We start from the raw sequence: 18,513 nt of genomic DNA, 5'->3' as shown, positions 1-18,513 counted from the left end.
TGATGAATTTTTTTTCAACTAAAAACGTCAGAAAAGAAAGCACACACACACGATGGCCTTTTTCTTTCTGGTGTTGATTTTCTTCAGCCTTACCACCACCTCAACCATCGCGACGAAGACGAACGACAACCAAAAGCCGAAGGTGGTTCAAAAACACTTCTTAGGCGTCGACCCTCTTTTTCAGCACAAATACTCCTTTGATGACGATGACGATGAAAAAAAATTCGCGTGCAACGACGGGAAAACAATCATCGATTTTACAAAAGTAAACGACAACTTTTGCGACTGCCGCGAAGACGGCTCGGACGAACCGGGCACGAACGCGTGCAGTCACGCGATACACTCGCACGGCTTTTACTGTCAAAATCTCGGCTCGACTGCGAAACTGATCAAAAGCTCCTTCGTGAACGACAACGTTTGCGATTGTTGCGACGGTTCGGATGAAAAATTCAACACGAAAAAACACTGCGAAAATACGTGTTCGAAAGACGGTATGAGGACGATGGAATCGTTGCGAGAAGAGGTTCGAGATTTCGAGATTGGCATTCGAAAGAAGCGAAACGAATACGCGAAGAAGATGGAAAACGCGAAAAAAGAAGCGGAGAAAGAAGTTGTTCGATTGCAAAAAGCCGTCGAACAGTTGCGGGAAGAAAAAGAAAAGAACGAGGCGGAAGAGGAGAAGGCGAACGAAGTCTTTCGAGAAAAGGAGAAGTTGAAAGAAGAGAGAGAAGAAGAGGAGGAGAGAAAGAAGAAACAGGAGGAGGAAAAGGAAAAGGTGGAGGAAGAAGAGAAGAGACATCATCATCCAGACGACGAGAGCAAAGAGGAACGAGAGATGAGAGAGATGGAAGAGGAGATGCGGGAAATCGAGCGAGAGGAAGGCGAGGTGGATCGAGCAGCGGCGAAAGTGGCCGCGAGCGATAACAACGACGAAAAAAAGGGAGAAGAAGATATAAACAGAGAGGAGACGGACGAAGAGAGAGGACGACGGATTGCCGAGCAGTGGGTGCACGGAGACGACAACGATCATCGTGAAGGAGAAAATGAAGAGGAGGAAGATTTCATCGATGGCGATTATGGACATCACGATCCCTACGAAGAAGAGGATGACTACGACGAAGATGGTCACTATCCCCCTCACGACGACGACGACGACGACTTTGACGACGACGACGACGACAACAACATCGGGGAGGAAAGAGATGTGGAAGCATCGAAGAAGGAAAAAGTTGGAATGTTTGGACGCGTGAAACAAATGGTAATGGGCAACAAGAAAGCAAAGAAGAAAGCGAGAGGCGGCGGATCTGACAACGAGGACGACAACAAAATGGGAGAGGAAGAACGCGCGCTCGAAGACGCTCGGAAAGTAAAAAACGAAGCGTCGAGGAAAGCAAACGAGGCGAGGGAAAAGTTCGAGGAATCCAACGCGAAGTTATCGGCATTCAATGCGAAAATAGAACGGCTCTCGTCCGAGACTGACGACGAAACCACGAAGCTGCTCCTCGGCGCGTTGTCCGACCAGTGTTTTTCTACAAAAGCGGATAAATACACGTACGAAATTTGCCTCTTTGGCCAATCAAAGCAAGACAACCACGTGCGATTAGGCGACATGAAAAGCGAGATTACCTTTGACGACTCGTCGGGTAAACGTTTCGCGAAATTCGAAAACGGCGAAAAGTGTTGGAACGGACCGAAAAGGTCCATGACGGTTGAATTAGTTTGCGGAAGTACGGAATCTTTGTTCGACGTTCAAGAACCGAGCCGGTGCGAGTATTCGAGCAAATTATACACCCCAATAGCGTGCGACGAGAAAACATTAGATGAGAAGAAAATAGAGCTGGACAGTTTAGCAGAGCGAGAGAAAAATACCAACGAAGAAGCAGAGGTGGAGTACGTCGTAAACTTTTAAAAGTTGTGAAGTTTTAAAAGCTTGCTATTTCTACGTGTTTATGCAGCGCTCTCTTCTAACAAAATCATCATCAGTGTGTTACTATAAATCACACGTCAAATCCTTCCTTTCGTAAACACACCAAGTGCGCTTCCACTAATTTCTTGCATCTCTCGTCCTCCGCGCCGAATTCTCCCACGCACTGATCTCTCGGTTCTTTCGTCTCTGGACACGCGCAACAGATTTTCTTCTTTTTTGGTTGTTGTTGTTTTTCTTCTTCTTTCTTCTTCCTCCCCCAAAACATCGTGTATTCTTCGTATCACAATCAATCACACGCACAGTTATGACGTTTCGTTTCGTTCTTTCGCAATTTTTTTTTTTCTGTCTCCCCCTCTCGTCGTCCAAAAATTCCATATACGCTCGATGATGATGAAAAAAAGAACAACAAAAACACGGACGAAGAAAGTTCTGCTCTTTCATCACACATCAAAAAATCCAGTCAAAAAAAAATGAGTCAAAAAAAAAATATCTGTCTGTCGTCATCTTTCTTTTCCGATCTCTCTCTTTCCTTTTCGCGTCGTCGTCAAAAGTAATACACTCGTACTGTGTTCTCTGCACTCAACAAAGATATCACAGTAAAAGAGAAAATGATCTGCTGTTATCATCATCAGCGAGTTTTGTCACTCGTCGCGACAACAACAACAACAACAACAACGCACACTTCTTCGTCTGTTCGAAGATTTGGAAGAAGACCAATACTAAGAACAACAACAACAACATCGACAACAACATTTTTAAGAGCAACAAAAAAAGATTCAATCGATTGGGACGAACAGAACGACCGGTTTAAAGCGGAACGTATTTTCGACCAGTGTTTAGGCGCGATCGCGGATGGCGACGAAGAAATGCTCGAATCTTGTTTGTTACAAATCGAGTCCGATAAGAAAGTGCAAAAACTGAGCAAGAAACTCGAACAAGCCGCGCCGGATGTGTTTTGGAAAAAAAAGGTGAAGGAAATCGCAGCTGCGAGAATCGTGGACGATTGCATGTCTGCGATTTTATCCGGAGACGCGAGCGAGATCGACGGGTGCATGGTCGAGTTAGAGAATGAAGATTCCATGGAATATTTGGAAGGTTCTTCAAAGTAATACGAATAATTATATCGTTATTGTCATCACATTTAATACTACAAACATCGTCTTCGTTCTGTTCAGCGTGTTGTTGTTGTTGTTGTTTAAGTCTCCTCTTTCTTCACAAAAAAAAGTGCATCATAATGTCCTCCTCAGAGGTCTTTCTCAAGACGACGACGACGATAAAGACGACGAGAACGACACCGAGAAGACAAAGAAGACAAAGAAGGAAGATTTCATCGTCAACATTTAATAATAATAATAACAACACTAATAACAACAACAACATGGAATCGATCTTGCACGAACACGAGATAACAGATATTTTCCTCGACCAGTTTGGCGTTTTACACGACGGCAAGAACGCATTCCCGGAAGCGATAGAGTGTTTACGAAGAATCCATCACAAATATCCAGACGTGAGAGTGCACGTACTCTCAAACTCGAGCAGACGTCGGACGTCCACGCTGAGAAAATTGAAACGGATGGGATTTGAAGACGAGTGGTTCCAATCGGCGATGACGAGTGGTGAAGTCTGTCACATGTTCATCGAAAAGGATATTTTAAATACCGATACGAATTCGTCGTCGTCGTCGTCGTCGTCGTTTACTTTCTTGCACTTGAACTGGGGGGAAAGAGGCGCGGTTTCTTTGCCGTCTAGATGCGTCTTACCGCAAAGTAAAGAAGAAGCGATTGAAAAGACCACGCACATAGTCGCCTCTGGATGCGAGAGTATGTCCGTTCCGGGGACGACGCTGGGGAGTTACGACAGACAAGTGCAAAATATTCAACGTCTGACGCACGAGGAGATTAAAGAGGTGTTGACTGGGATCGCGAAAAGGTGCGAAGAAAACGGTGACTTGCCGCCGAAGATGTTGTTGGCGAATCCGGATTTTGTCACCGTCAACGGCGACGCGTTAGAAGTCATGCCGGGAACGATTAGCCTCTGGTATCGAGACATTTTGAACGAGGTCTTTCAAAAAAAAGGAGAAGTAAGCGGCGGCGGCGCGTTCAACGCGGACGAATACGTCGTCAAGCTCGGTAAACCGGCGCCAATAATATACACTACGCTTTGCGAAGAGATTAGTGGTAGAAGTAGAAGTAGGAATAATGAACACAGCGACGACGAAAAGGAGGAAAAAAATGCACAAACGTTTTTCTCTAAATGTTTGTGCGTCGGGGATTCTTTAGAACACGACATAAAAGGCGCGCAATCTGTCAACGCGAAGAGTTGTTTCATCGTCGAAACGGGCATCCACGCGGAGGAGCTTGATTTTTCTTCTTCGTCCGCGTCGGGAGGCGACGGAGACGAGTCCGAGTTCGAAGCCGCTCTCGAAGCGATGTGCGAGAAATATAAAGTTGCATCTCCTACGTGTACAATCGCAAAGTTCTCGTGGAACTAGACGAAGAGGTTGGAGAACATGTTTGATGATGATCATTACTCTGTACCAGTATTGTTTATAAAACGCTTTCTACTAGTTTATTATAGTATAGGATTATTGAAAGACGCCTTTGTGGATCTGAGAGTTATCTTCAATTATTATAAGTATTCGTTTTTGTCCCGTATTTTATGAACCCTCTTCAAACATCCGCCGCCGTCTTTGTATGTTTGTGTTCGTTTTATTATATTTCACCACCGAACGCCACTTTTTATAGCTGATCCGTGTATTTTATTCCTTCTTCGCCAAACTTACTCCTTCCTCTTCTTTCGTCGACTTTCTTACATTTCCGTCGGCATTGGAGCGACCAACTCCATGTTGTACGCCGAACCACCGTGCTTGGACTCATCCAAACCCAACTGTTCTTCTTCCGGAGACGTTCTCAACATGTTCATTTTCTTCAACGCCAAGAAGAAGAGACCGAGCAAACCGCCGACCCAGAGGAAAATGCAGATGACGCCGACGACTTGGGCGCCGAGCAAACTGCCGTCGCCGCCATAAAAGACACCCGCGCACTTCTCGGCGCCGCTGTAGACTTCGGCGACGTATTCTTTCTTTGCCATGAGACCGACCCAGAAGACGCCAAAGGCGCCGCACGCGCCGTGCATCGGCGCCGCTTCCAAAGGATCGTCAATCTTAAGCTTCAAGAGCAATTTACCAGCGCCGTGGATGACCCACGCGGAGATAAAGCCGCAAACGATAGCAGTCCACGGTTCGGTGACGGAGCAACCGGCGGTGATGCCGACTAAACCAGCCAAAACACCGTTGCACACGGCAATCAAGTCCCAAACGTGATATAATCCATAGTTGATGGCCATGGCAGTCACGCCGCCGGCGGCGGCGGATAAAGTAGTCGAGACGGCGGTTCTAGCGACGACGGCTTCCGAACCAATGATTGCCAACTGTGACCCCGGGTTAAAACCGTACCATCCGACCCAAAGAATAAACGTACCCAAGACAACTAACGAGGCGTTGTGTCCCGGCATAGCGACGACGCGACCATCCGGGCCGAATCTGCCAGTTCTCGGGCCTACGATCATAGCACCCATCAAACCGGCGACGCCACCAGTCATGTGAACGACACCAGAGCCGGCGAAGTCATACATACCACAGTCAAAGAGTTTATCGTTGTCTTTGAACGCTGTGAGCCATCCATTTCCATCCCAGACCCAGTGAACGACGACTGGGTAGACGAACGCGGTGAGAAAGAAAGAGTAGCCCAAATAGGCTTGGAATGCCGTTCTTTCCGCGACGGAACCGGAAACAATCGTCGCCGCTGCCGCAGAGAACGCCCATTGAAACAAGAAACCAGCCCAATCGGTGAAATCTTGCAAGCCAAAGTTCCAGTTTCCGATAAATTCATTCGTTGATTTGCCTTCTTTCGTCCCGTATGCGAAGCCGAAGCCAAAGATGAAGAACGCAATCGCCCCGACGCACGCGTCCAAGACGTTCTTGATCAAAATGTTCTTGGTATTTTTAGATCTCACCGAACCGGCGCATAACATCGCGAATCCGGCTTGCATAAAGAACACGAGGTACGCGGACGACAACAAAAATTGGTTGTCCGAGGAGCCCGTGATGGTAGCATCAGCCGCGGTGAGACCGGATAACACTTTGCAGAGATCCTCTGTTTATATTAATAGAGTAAAAAGAGAGAGGAGAGAGAGAAGACAAAAACTCGTTGGTCAGTATTATTATTATTTTGTGATATTTTTTTTCCTCCAATCCTCCAAAAAATAATTAAAATGTCTTTTCCGAGAGAGGAACTTTTTTTTTGTCTTTTTTGGTTCAACAAAACGGGGGCGACTTTTCAAAAGTACGGAAATTCTTCGGGGAATTCTCTCTTTCTCTCTCTCTCTCTCTCTCTCTCTCTCTCTCTCTCTCTCTCTCTGGTTTTTGTTGTCGCTTTTCATCAAACTCATCTCATCCCGGTAAAAGACAGAGAGACAGACAGACAGAAAAACAGAGAGACAGAGAGACAGAGAGACAGACGTATGTCTCTGTCTCTCTCTCTGTCTCGTTCGTTTGGTATCTCAAGACGAGAATTTGTTGACTCCTTTTTCCTGAGAGAGAATTGAGACCCCCCTCCAATTATTATCCAATAATTGGCGGCGAAGACCGGAAAAACAGACAGACAGACGTATGTCCTCTCTATCTCTCTCTCTGTCTGTCTGTCTCGTTCGTTCGGTATCTCAAGAAGAGAATTTGATGTCGCCTTTTTCCAAGAGAGAATTGAGACCCCCCCCCCAATTATTATCCAATAATTATTTGCGGCGAAGAAGACCGGGAAATCTCATCACTCATTGAGACGACGAGAGAGAAAAAGAAAACGACGACGGAGAAGAAAAATCAGACGATATAGATGATTTCGAAATTGCTCACCTTGCGAGTTGGTACCATCGACCATGAAGGCGAGATCGCCGACGCAATAAGTAGCCATTATTATAGTATGTCTTCTTTTGTGATGAAAGAGTATTATTTGGGCTTATTATGACGAGTCAAGAGGCGAGAAAATTTTTTAAATTCCTGTCCAACAGATGTCAGTTATACATTTTAACAGGCAGGGGAAAGGGCACAGAAAGAGTTGTTGTTTTGCATTTATACATTAATAAATACAAAACGCCTTTTCCGATACTCGGAACTAATATTTTACTATTATTATTCGTCTTCCTTCACCTCTTCTTTTTCTTCTACTTCTTCTACTTTTAGTCCTTTCGTCGTAGCAATATCAGCGTTAACAGCAACTTCGTCTTCGTCTTTGTCTTCTTTCGCCCCGTCTTCTTTGTCCTCGACGTAGTCGTCCATAAATACGCGGCTCTTCATGCCGGAAGCGTTGAGCTTTTTCAAGAGGGACCCGTCCGAAACGCCGGCGCGGACGACTTGCTGCGCTTTCAAAGTGTCCGCTTCGGAAGTCGCCGAGGCGCACACTAAAGTCACGCGCAAATGCTCAGCTTTGGTGCCAGTCTTTTTCGTTCGCTCTTGCACGTACGTTTCCATATCGTCTACATTCGCGCACGAGTCTGGAGCTTGCTCTCGTAAGTAGGCGAAGAACACCTCTTTAAACGCTTTTTGTTCCGGCTCACCAAACGCGATCCGAGTTATGCTCGGAAAGCCTAAAGAGGCGACGACTCCAGTCCTGGGGATGTTTTTAACTTCCTGGTCGTCCAAAGTAATCAAAGAAGACGGATCCGAGGCGTTCTCGTCGTCGGCGGCGTTTTGCGCTCGCGTCGTTTCGGCGTCGGTATCGCCTCGCTCCGCCTCTTCCTCTTTTTCTTCTTTCGCTTCTTCGCTTTCTTCAGTGGAAGATTTCTCGTCGATGTTGGCGTCGCTTTTCCTCTCATCATCGTTTGAAGAAGAAGTCGTTGGTGACGGGGTCGTCTCTCCGAAGTATGCGGCGAGATTCTTCTCCGCTTCCGCATCCGTGAGGGCGGCAGAATTTTCAACCGAAGATCGGACGTCTTCCGCAGTGGAAACTTCAGAGTTGTTTTCACTCGATTCGCCGTTCTTTCCCGCGTTAGCTAAAATAGAATCGACATCATCCGTCATTGGTTCCAAGATTGCATCGTCCTCTACTGTCGCTCCTTCCACTGTATCATCCGCGTCGTTGGAAACGTCGTCCGGAATTTCTGCGCCGCCGCCGCCGCCCAAGAGCTTCTTCACTTTCTCCGCCGCCGCTTCTTCGTCGCTCATTGCATCGTTGTCGTCGTCGTCGTCGTCGTTTTCACTTTTCTTGTCGCTGCTCGTTTTCTTCTTCTTGCTAGACGATGAGGAAGATTTAGACTTCTTTCCACCAGAGTCAGAAGAGAAGTCTTCGGCTTCGGCTTTGCGCAACAATTTATCCAACTTGTCAAACTTGCCCTCTCCGTCGTTTTTTATATACTCTTTAACCGAATCCACCGTCTCTTCTTGACGTCTCTTGTACTTTTGCGCTTTCTTCGACATTTCCTTCATACCATCTAAACTCATTTTGGCCGTATCGACGGCTTGTTTAGCCTCTTCTATCGCTTGCTGACGATCGCTCAAAGCGAGATCCCTTTCCTTTTGCGCTTGCGAGTTGGCAGAGTTCAACCTCATCAACGCTTCCTCGGCAGATTTTTGAACCTCTTTCGCGGCTTGCGAGATTTCATCCTTCTCAGCATGCAATCGCTCAGCCAAAGCTTTCTTATCCTCGCTCATTTTTGAGTTTGACCTTTTGGCAAACTCGCCGATTCTTCTCCTCGCTATCGCTTCTCTCTTCGCCTGTTCCAAATACTCGTTCGCTTGTTGCGTCGCCAACGCGGCAGTGCGGCGAGCCTCCAAGATCTTGTCTTTGGCGTGCTCAATTAAACGACCTTGAGCTTCGGATGCTTTCGTGGCAATTTCGATCTTCTTTTGTTCGTAATCGCGGGCCAAATTTTCCTTCTCGATGTCAGCTTTGCGTCGCAACGCGGTTTCTTCCACCAGAGCCTTTTTAAATTCAGAGACTAAAGCGTTCAAATTCTGTAACTTTTCTTGTTGCTGCGCCGCGTTTTCTTCCGAAATGGCCTTTTTCGCGGCAGTTGCTTCTAAGCGTTCAAGATTCTTTTGTGCTTCTTGTCTCCAGTGCATAGCAGTTTCGTGCTCCGATCTCGCCAACTCAGCCGCGTCCCGATTTTGGTTGGAGATGTCATACAGTTCCAAAGCGTTTCTGTTCGCCGTATCGTGTTCGAGCTTTGCCATAGCGACAGCATCTAGATTCTCCGACGTCAACTTAAAATTATTTCCCACGTTTGCGTTCGAGTTCGCGTTGTTGTTGTTGTTATTAGTGCCAGCCGCCGCAGCATTCATCATCATCTGATTGTTCATGGCGGCAATATTTTGTTGGTACAACATTTGCGCCGTCTGGGTCGGATCGATTGCGGCAGGTTGAACTACAGCGGGTTGAGCAACTGGCGCGTTTGGCGGAGGAGGCGATGGAGATGGCGGAGGTGGTGAGATAGCCGGAGGTGGGGATTGAACTTCTTTGTCAGTCACGTCGCTCGACGACGACGACGACGAACCTTGCTCCTCCGAGAGCGAGCGCAAGACTTTCGAGGTTTCCTCGTTTCTTTTTTGCAAACCGGCGTCGGAATCCTTCGAGTTGACGTCATCTTCGTCGGCAAACGCAAAAGTACCATCCTCTTGAACGATGAGCTTTTGACCTGGTTTAAACTTCATCTGGTGAGCTTCCCCAGCCGAGTTCCACGATTTTGTCGCCGCGCCGCCTTCTTTCACTTCCTTCAATTTCTTGGCAGCCTTCATGCGAGCGGCGAACGTGTCCACGGGCTCTGTGTTGTCGTCCTTGTTGTTGGATTTCGAAGATTGCTTCGTCGACGCATTTTCAAAGCTCGAGCTTTTCTTTGTCTTCTCGTCCGTGGCAATACTCGCCGTCGTCGCCGCTGACCCTCTCTTTTCCTGCTGCCTTCTCTCTTTCGACGTTGTCGTCCCAGTCGTCGAGGCAGAGGGCGACGATGAAGAAGATGATGATCCCTTCTTCTTGCTGTTGATGTTGCCACTTCTTCTCCCGTTTCTGGAAGATCTTTGTTGCGCGCGCTGAGCTTGTTTCGTCTCTTCTTCCATTTCTTCTTCTTGGATATCTTCGCTCGCCTCTTCTAGAAACTCTTCTCCCGGGTCTGCGTATCCAAAGGCCCTTCGTACGGTATCTGAAATTCGATCCGTAAGTCCGCGCGATTTCTTCACTCGCGACGACCTCACCAATTCTTCTTTTTCTTCATCTTCTTCTACGAGCTGTTCGTCTTCTGATTGCTCTTCTGCTTCTGCGTCCGCGACTTCATCGTCGTCGAAAACTTCTTCTCCTTCGTTGACTCGCTCTTCCTCTCCTTCTTCGATGCCACCGTGCGCTTCATCCACAAGCTCTTGCGCTCTTCTCTCTATATCTGCTTCAGAAATACGTCCGCCCGGTGTTGAAGGAGTGATAGAAGAAGGCGTAATTTGCCGCCGTTGTTGTTGTTGTTGTTGCTCGCTATTTTCCATCGCGTCATAAAATGGACCTACACGACGGCTTCGCCGGTTCGAAAGTCCTTTCGCGAACGAGGTTGCACGAACGGGGGATTCAACGACTTTTTCATCCACTAACCCGAATCGCTCTTTTTCCTTTTGTAGTCGTTGACGTTCGTGAAGAGAAGCTACGTTTTTCCTGCGTTCATTCTTGACATCGCGCTCCTCTTCCATGTCGAGTTCATCGTCGAATTTACTGTGCGCCCCCCAGGGATCGCCGCCGTACCCGGCACCTAATTCAGCGCTCGCGTCCAAATTTGTAGCCGCCCCGAGTTGTGCCATTCTCTTAGGTTGTTTTACGCCACCGAAAAGACTCGATAACCACGAAGATCGCGTCGGTGCAGCACCAAGTTCAGCTCTTTGTCGGACTGGTTCCGATTGCGCCGAAGCCGGGATAAACTTCTCCTCGATTTCGTTCAAAGCATTTTCAAGCTTGGGCAAAGACGTCGACGCGAGCTCTTCGACTTTTATGGCTTCAGCCTCGAGCTTCTTTCTTCGCAAAGACTTGTTACCGTCGCCGGCTTTCTCCATTTTCGCTCTGCGTGTCAACTCCTTCACTTTCGCGGTGGCGTCCACGTCCGTAGTCGTGTGCCACTTACGGACACTTTTGATCGAATTGACAACATCGTCGTGCGGCAACCTGTTCGAATCATCACTCGTTGCGTCTAAAATAGCCGAAAGTTTCAACAGTCGAGCTTGAAACATCGTCGCGTCGTTTTTAATTTGCACTCTCCACGTTTCGCACGTCGTGAGCAGATCGTCGTCGGATAACTGCACGTCTCTCTTCTCTTCGTCATCAAAATCTCCCGAGGTTGACGCGAGATCCCTCTCAAACGCGTCGGCATCGAATTTTTCGAGTAAGGTTTCGCCGTTTGCCAAAGCGATGGCAGCGTTGCTCGAGTCTCCTTCAAAAAGTTTGTCGTCCTCGTTATCGTCCGCGTTCTTCGTCACCGCGCCGAGAAAGTTCGTGGCGTATTCGTTCGACCATCCTGATATTCCTCCTCGTCCATCACCTCCTCCTCCTCCTCCTCTGGATGATGCAGATTTTCGTTTAGACCCGGACGCGACGCCGCCTCGATTGTTCGAAGCGTTGATGTTAAAGTCGTCTTTCGCGCTTGAAGACGAAAGGAGCAAGTGTCCAAGCACTGAGTCCGAAGATGCCGTACAGACCATGGCAACGGAACCGGCGATCAAACACCCACCAACCAATCGTGAATACGATGTTGACGAAGTCATTGTCGCAGATGTGTTCAATCCGTCGTGTTGATACTGATGATACTCGCTGTTGCTCCCGTACGAAGGCGTGGTTGCGCTTCTCCCTCGGGGAAATCCAGCATTGAATTCCGCGGCCTCATTTTGCGCTCCTCCTCCTCCGTGTCGATGGTGGTGCCGCCTGCTCTTTCTCTCTCCCGAGTGAGATTCTTCTTTCTGCATATCTCTCAGAAGCTGTTCGGCGACTTTCTCTCTCCCTCTCCTCGCTTTTTGCGAATAGTGTGGATCGTCTCGTTCGTCTTTGACGTAGCCTTGCGCGGAGAGCACATTTGTTGACGCGCGCTCACCACTTTTGTTTTTGCTCAAAAGGTGATGATTTCTTTTGGTTGTGTTACTGATAGTACTACTCTCGGCGGGGTCTCCTCCACCAAACAACCAGTTTGGCGCCATTTCTGTCTGTCTGTGTGTATGTGTTGTTTACTCTAGAAGTCGCTCTAAATCTACACACACACACACACACACGAACACCCTCGAGCGCGCGCTTTGTTGTTCTTTCTTGTTGTGAAGATGCTGTTGAAGGCAAAGTTTTGTGTGGACCTTTTTTTTTTTTGTACGAGAGAACCCTAAACGAGAATTTTTCCTCAATTTTTTTTCCTGTTGAGATTCCATCATCATTCTTGGCAAAAACTTCTTCTTCTTCTTCTTCTTCTTCTTCGTCTTCTGATGACAAAAAAAAGTTGTTCCACCATCTCCTCAAATTTTTCTTCAAAAAAACGAAGAGAGAGAGACACATTTCCTCCACAACTCTCTCTAAGTCACTCTCTTCAAACACACACAGACGTTCACCGTCAGTCGTCATAATATTACTTTACGCTTCTTCTGCATATATATAATCTCTTTTACTCCCTTCTTCTTACAGCGTTTAAAATAATACTGAGTATTATAGTAGTAGTATTAAATATGACGACTGATGAAGAACAGAGTGGTAAAGGTGGAAATGATGGTAAAGAAGTGAAAAACGAAGAAGGAAACGTGCCGTTTATGATTTCAGAAATGCAACGAGAAATGAACGCGCGGTGCACTCAACTGCAACTGAACTTCAAACGAGAACACGAGGAGAACGTGAAAGAGAAAGAGAAGATGAGAGATTCAATCGAGCGTTTAACGAAAATTAAGGACGATTTGATGAAAAGTTTAACGTTGATGACGAAAGAAAGAGACTCGTTTCGAGAGAAGGCGATGGGAGAGAAGTTGTTACGTTTTCCTTCTTTAAAAAACATCAAAGAAGAAAAGAGAGACGAAAGAGACGATTTTTACGATACTAACACTGAAATTGACGACGACGACGACGAATTTAAAGAAGAAGAAGAAGAGGATTCTTTTGACGACGACGGTGGTAAAAACAACGAGGATACTCAAACTCTCGTATCGCGAGCGCGATTTCAAAAATTACAAGCCGAGTTGATGATTTATCGCGAAGCGGCGGCAAAGTATCGAAAGGAGAAAGAGGTGGCGCTTTCAAAATTAGAAAAGTACGAAAGAAAACAACAACAGCAGCAGCAACAACGACAACAAAAGCGAGGAGGAGGAAAAGAAGAGAATACTGCGAAGAGAAAGCGGCCGCACTCTCCGGCTTCGAAGTACGCCGTGTTCGCCGGCGAAGTTTACACGACCAAAGACGAAGAGCTCGAAGAGATTGGAAACAGACGACGAGGGAAAGACGACGAGGAAGAGAGAGAAAAACGACAACGACGACGACGGGAACAACAACACTCTCTTCGACACCGGGACGAGATGAACGATGTCGACGACGAGTATAGCGCTAGAAAGAAGAACGATAAGAAAACCGACGACGACGAAAAATCTTTTTCGTTCAACAGAACGGAAGACTTTTGGGCGTTTGATAAGAAGAACGAAACGACGATAAAATCTAACGCATTCGTAAATCCGCAGCGACAACAACAAGAACAACAACAACGACAACATCATCAAACAGATAAACCAAAGCCGAAGAAGCACGTCGACGCGTCGAAGATGATGATAATGTCGAAGAGAGCAAGTTTAGAAGGGGCGAGTAAAAAAGGCACCGCGGCGGCTTCAACAGCAGCAAAGAAAGGCGTTTCGAAGAAAGTTCGGGGTTTGTGGAACGATGCCATGAAGAAGAAAACGACGACGATTAGCGATACGAAGACACCACCGCCACCGCGATCGGGCGCTATGTTCGAAACGCCTAAAACGAACGAAGCGCAAATCAACGAGAACACGCCGGGAGAAGAGGAAGTTTTGGTCATCAAGAACACCCAAGAAGAAGAAGAGAAAGAAGAGAAAGAAGTGAAACGCACGAAGCAAGAACTCCGCGAAGATCATCAGCAAAAATCGAATAAATGTTTACCTGTTGACAAACCACTGCGAGAGGTGAAGTACCAAGAAGTTGTTCGTGGGAAAGAGGCGCGAAAAGAGCTCATCGGGTACGCGTGCCAAGAATGCGAAAGGTTTTACGCCGTCGCCGGTCAACTCGATCGAAGGGCGTGCGAACACGGAAGTAACGCTTTGAATAATAACACGAATAACGGGGCACCGCCAAGAAACCTGGAAAATTCCCGTCATCGCGCGAAGTACGTTCCTCCGAAAGATCCGGCTGGATATTGGGATCTCGGAGGCTTCACGCAAACGCAACCGGATCCAAAGAAGAGGAAAGCGACAAAGTTCGACGAGACTCCTCCGTCGCAGGAAAATTTGTAAACTGAACGCGCAGAGAAAAGAGAGTTTATGAAAGATGTTGCGAAACATCTGAAAGAACATTGATTCCCACATACTACTACTACCACTATAGAAATATAATAATAATATAATAAACGAGGCGCGAGGTACAAGAGTACTGGTAAATACTTTTTTGTATGACTAACTACTTCTGTTTTTTCAAATTGTTTTATACATCTACTCTCCTTTGTCTTTGGCATCTGGCGGTGGTGGCGGCGGAAACATAGAGTACACGTTCAACATGCTCAAAACGACCCCTAAGGCTCCTACGTTCCTCTTCTTCATCGGAATTTTCTCCAAAAGCGCCAACGCTAACAACGCTTGCAAGGTGTTGGTCGTGATGGCGGTAAACACTGGCTTGGCAACCTTTGCGATTTCTTGTTTTCTATCCTCGTCGTCGTCCGCTTCCGCGACATCTCTCACACATTTTCCTAACTCGTTCGCGCTTTGGTACAACCCAGCTACTGACCCGACGAACCACCCGTAATATGAGAGCTTTTGACACAGTTCGGTTATTTGCTTGTTCGTGACTAAACCGGTCGCGCCTAAGAATACGATGTGATCGAAAGCCATGTACGCCGACATTCCAATCGCTTTTGAGTACGCAACTAACACTTTCGCTTGATTCCCAACCGGTGGATTTTCAATCACCGGGAGTAAAAACTCCACCTCTTTGAAAATCCGAAACGGTTTCCTCGCGCTCCCAAACGATTTTTGCAAATTCAACGCGTTCCCGGGCGTTCCGTTGGACGTAAACATGGCTAAATACTGCAACAACGCCAAGGTTTTATCCTTCCCGTCTGATTTCGCGAGCAAACCTTTCATTCTGTTTGAGAATATAATCACCGAGTTCTTTTCTGGAAGTAAATCTTTTAACGAAGAGAGAAGCAGAGAAGAAGAAGAAGGCTGATGGTTGGTGGTGTTGTCCATAATTTTCCGCTCCGTCGTTTTTGACGATGATGAAGATGATGATGATGAGATTGGAGATCTCAATATACTCACGAACCGAAGCAAGACTTCTCCTTAACACGAAGAACGATTCTTTCTCGCTCCTTTAGGTCCGTTCAACACACGCGCAACAGATGAAAGGAGAAGAAGACTTTTACGAAGACGACGACGAAGAGAGTGTTTGTCTGGATGATACTATCACTTTTGCTCTTTTTGTTTGAGGAATTCAAACTTGTGCTGTTAAAGGTGTTTTTTATTTGATGTGATTTCGTTGCGAATGAAGAAGAAGAGGACGTATTTTGGGTACCACTGGAAAACTGGTACAAAATAAATAATGTAATAATTATACATTCATTCGCGCAATCTACCGTATGTAACTCTCTGTGCGAGTGCTATTGTCTACCCCTCGTCATCTCGTCATCGTCGGGGTCGACGCTTTTTCATATGCCAAAATGTCTTCGTCTTCATCGGTGCCGACAAAGGCATTCTCCCAAGCGAGCGCTTCGACCGCACTCGGTCTTTTACTCGGATCGACGCTTAAACACTTCGCGATGAGTTTACAAAACGCCACGGGTTGACGACCAGATAAATCTTCGATGATCTTCTCCGTAAGCGTCGTCGATTGGATGATTTCGTTTTGATTCTTCACCAAGTCGCCGTAGCGTTCTCGCATATTTTTTTCTTGCGAAGGCGCGAGACGAAAGTCAGGATAAGTGAGCATCTGTGTGAGAATTTTCGCATCGAGTTCGAGCTCGGTTTGGTTCAAGCGATTTAATTCGGTTTCGGACATCGCCATCGCTTTCTGCTTCGATTTTGTCGTCATGTTCTCTCCGGCATCTAAAGAGTCCGCGAAGATTTCTTTTCCCGTGCACAGAAAGTACATCGCAATGGCAAATGCAAAGATGTCAATTTTCGCATACGTTTCCATCGATACCTGTTCGCCGTCGTTGTCGTTGATTCTTTCGCCTTCGGACGAGGTCGCAGGTAATTCGTATTTCCCGAGCAAAACTTCTGGAGCTTGATACCCAGGCGTTCCGCTGCTTGGATCGTACTCGATAGAACAGACCATATTTTTTTTCCCGCCGCTTTGAAATGAACCCCCGTCCTCTTCTTCGTTCGTTGTGGGAACGATTTCCGAAAAGTACAACTCACACGCCGTTTGTGAATGCGCGACACCGAAATCTATGATGGTTGCTTTTCGATTGAAATCCTCTGCGCCTTCTCTACCTCTGATGAGAATGTTGCCAGACTTGATGTCGCGATGAATTACGTTACGTTCGTGACAATGTTTCAACGCGTGCAAAATACGACGGGCCATCGCGCGGCACTCTCTCGGCGTCAATCGTCCTAATTTTCTCGCCTCATGCGCATTTTCTCCGTGATCTTTCAACAACAAGTACGATTCGTTCCTATCGGATTCGAGAAAGGCCGCAATAACTTCAACAATCGCTGGATGTTTCGGTAGCGTAGCTAACACGGCCGTTTCGACTTTCCCAAACCCGTACCCGTCTCCTTGAGGAGCATCGAAAGCGTCTCGGCCCGGAAAAGGCGCAGAACACTTCAAAACAGATTCACCCTGCGTAAAGAAGTCCGTTTTACTCAACGTGAGCGATGATAAATTGCTTGCGGCATCTTTCTGTGCTGAAAATACGTCCGAAAATGTACCTTCGCCAACAATTGTGGTTGGAGACTTCTCGTAAAAGAGCTTTCCCAAGGCGGTACCGTACAACGCCATCGCTTCTTTTTTACTTTCTTTTGCAAAAAATGTACCCTCAGTATCAAATACAGGGGTGCTTGATGCTAAGCGTTCTCTAACTTTCTCTTCGAGAGCGAGTTGTTCTATCGTCGTCGGCGCGTACCGTTTTGAAGATATGGCGGCGAAGTAGCTATTTCGACGTCGTCGCGCAACTTCTCTGACTTTCGTTTCCTTTTCTCGTTTCTCCGATTCGGGGTTCAGTGCATCACTGCTACTGCTACTGCTACTATTATTGGTGCTTTCTTCCTCTACAGTGGATGATGATGATAACGGTGTAGCAATCGCATCGTACCTCTTGTTGTCTAACGCTCGATCCCACGGGTGTAACTCATCGTCGTAACTTAACGCCCACTGATTGAACTCTTTCTTTAATTCGTCCACTTTTTTTCCATCAAAAACTGCAGCCGCTGTCGAAGATGTTTCTCTCGTTTGCATCGCTTCGACTTGTTTAGGCACCACATAGCCTGTCGAAGAAGAAGGACGGGGTGATGATGATTTCCCAGACGACGGTTCAGTTTCGAACAACCGCTGAGGTGGAGGTGATGATGATGGTCGCGGAATGATGTTACTTTTAATCTGCTGAGAAGAGAACGCGACGTTTGAATCTTCCATCTGTTTCAAAAACGGGTTGACTTCTTCCTCTTCTCTCCGTCGTAAAATTTCTTGTTGTTCCCGCTGGTGCTGGTCTTCGCTCCGTCTAGGAGGTCTTGGCGATTTATTTCTAACCGCCGCGGTTTGCGGGGTATCGAATGCAAACGTGATCGGTTGGAGAGATGCATCATCGCCGTTCTCTTCTCGTTTACCCCTTTCTCCTCTTTTCTTTGCGAATGTGGAGAAGAACGCTCCCGCGGCGACTGTGGTGACCACCGTCGCGCCGAACGCGCAATACGAAAGCCAAATAGAAGAGGGAGTTGGTGGTGGTGATTGATCGCGAGAAGAAGATACGGATATGACTGCTTTCGCATCCTTCTGCTTCGTATTCGTCGTCGTATTCTTCTTCTTCGTCTCTTTCTTCTCCTTCTTCTTCTTCTTCCTTTCTTCTTCTCGTCGTTCTCCGGTGAACCGCTTGAGAATATCAATATCGATTATTTTCACCTTGACTTTCATCGCTTCTCGAAACGAAGGCACGAACTCGTTCTTCTTCGACGATAAAGACGGCGACGACGACGACGATTTCGTATCCGCTTTCTTCTTCTTCTTCGCGCTTCTTCCGCTTCCATCGGTTGTTCTGCTTCCGACGGGTAAACTCCAAACACTTCGAATTTGCATTTTCATTTTGAAATAAAATTTAAAGCGTATCTATCTGTGAATGCTTTGTGGACGAATAAAACGATCGATCGATATGTATCGATCTATCTCTTATCT

General features: G+C 47.0%; 9 protein-coding genes across 9 annotated transcripts; 4 read left to right on the top strand and 5 right to left on the bottom strand.

The window, feature by feature from the left end:
- Positions 1 to 52: 52 nt before the first annotated feature.
- Positions 53 to 1,909, top strand: Bathy15g00210 (predicted protein; the record flags this gene model as incomplete). The annotated part of the gene is made up of 1 exon (XM_007508769.1): positions 53 to 1,909. One exon carries the CDS (start codon positions 53 to 55, stop codon positions 1,907 to 1,909), a length of 1,857 nt encoding a protein of 618 aa, XP_007508831.1.
- An 88-nt stretch (positions 1,910 to 1,997) lies between these two features.
- On the bottom strand, positions 1,998 to 2,192 carry Bathy15g00200 (cytochrome c oxidase copper chaperone; the record flags this gene model as incomplete). Its single annotated transcript, XM_007508800.1, has 1 exon — positions 1,998 to 2,192. The coding sequence occupies one exon, from the start codon at positions 2,190 to 2,192 to the stop codon at positions 1,998 to 2,000; it is 195 nt and encodes a 64-aa protein (XP_007508862.1).
- A 343-nt stretch (positions 2,193 to 2,535) lies between these two features.
- Positions 2,536 to 3,036, top strand: Bathy15g00190 (predicted protein; the record flags this gene model as incomplete). The annotated part of the gene is made up of 1 exon (XM_007508836.1): positions 2,536 to 3,036. One exon carries the CDS (start codon positions 2,536 to 2,538, stop codon positions 3,034 to 3,036), a length of 501 nt encoding a protein of 166 aa, XP_007508898.1.
- A 125-nt stretch (positions 3,037 to 3,161) lies between these two features.
- Positions 3,162 to 4,421, top strand: Bathy15g00180 (predicted protein; the record flags this gene model as incomplete). Its single annotated transcript, XM_007508814.1, has 1 exon — positions 3,162 to 4,421. One exon carries the CDS (start codon positions 3,162 to 3,164, stop codon positions 4,419 to 4,421), a length of 1,260 nt encoding a protein of 419 aa, XP_007508876.1.
- A 317-nt stretch (positions 4,422 to 4,738) lies between these two features.
- Bathy15g00170 (ammonium transporter) lies at positions 4,739 to 6,897 on the bottom strand (the record flags this gene model as incomplete). The annotated part of the gene is made up of 3 exons (XM_007508760.1): positions 4,739 to 6,084; positions 6,450 to 6,608; positions 6,840 to 6,897. The coding sequence occupies 3 exons, from the start codon at positions 6,895 to 6,897 to the stop codon at positions 4,739 to 4,741; spliced, it is 1,563 nt and encodes a 520-aa protein (XP_007508822.1).
- Positions 6,898 to 7,115: 218 nt separating this feature from the next.
- Bathy15g00160 (trichohyalin) lies at positions 7,116 to 12,134 on the bottom strand (the record flags this gene model as incomplete). The annotated part of the gene is made up of 1 exon (XM_007508755.1): positions 7,116 to 12,134. One exon carries the CDS (start codon positions 12,132 to 12,134, stop codon positions 7,116 to 7,118), a length of 5,019 nt encoding a protein of 1,672 aa, XP_007508817.1.
- Positions 12,135 to 12,644: 510 nt separating this feature from the next.
- Bathy15g00150 (predicted protein) lies at positions 12,645 to 14,426 on the top strand (the record flags this gene model as incomplete). The annotated part of the gene is made up of 1 exon (XM_007508727.1): positions 12,645 to 14,426. The coding sequence occupies one exon, from the start codon at positions 12,645 to 12,647 to the stop codon at positions 14,424 to 14,426; it is 1,782 nt and encodes a 593-aa protein (XP_007508789.1).
- A 195-nt stretch (positions 14,427 to 14,621) lies between these two features.
- On the bottom strand, positions 14,622 to 15,374 carry Bathy15g00140 (predicted protein; the record flags this gene model as incomplete). The annotated part of the gene is made up of 1 exon (XM_007508799.1): positions 14,622 to 15,374. The coding sequence occupies one exon, from the start codon at positions 15,372 to 15,374 to the stop codon at positions 14,622 to 14,624; it is 753 nt and encodes a 250-aa protein (XP_007508861.1).
- A 427-nt stretch (positions 15,375 to 15,801) lies between these two features.
- On the bottom strand, positions 15,802 to 18,423 carry Bathy15g00130 (the record flags this gene model as incomplete). The annotated part of the gene is made up of 1 exon (XM_007508938.1): positions 15,802 to 18,423. The coding sequence occupies one exon, from the start codon at positions 18,421 to 18,423 to the stop codon at positions 15,802 to 15,804; it is 2,622 nt and encodes an 873-aa protein (XP_007509000.1).
- Between the last annotated feature and the right edge of the window lie 90 nt (positions 18,424 to 18,513).

The sequence above is a fragment of the Bathycoccus prasinos genome (assembly GCF_002220235.1).
Source record: "Bathycoccus prasinos genomic : Chromosome_15".
In the NCBI taxonomy this organism is placed as follows: domain Eukaryota; kingdom Viridiplantae; phylum Chlorophyta; class Mamiellophyceae; order Mamiellales; family Bathycoccaceae; genus Bathycoccus; species Bathycoccus prasinos.
This window is presented reverse-complemented; position numbering and strand designations above follow the sequence as displayed.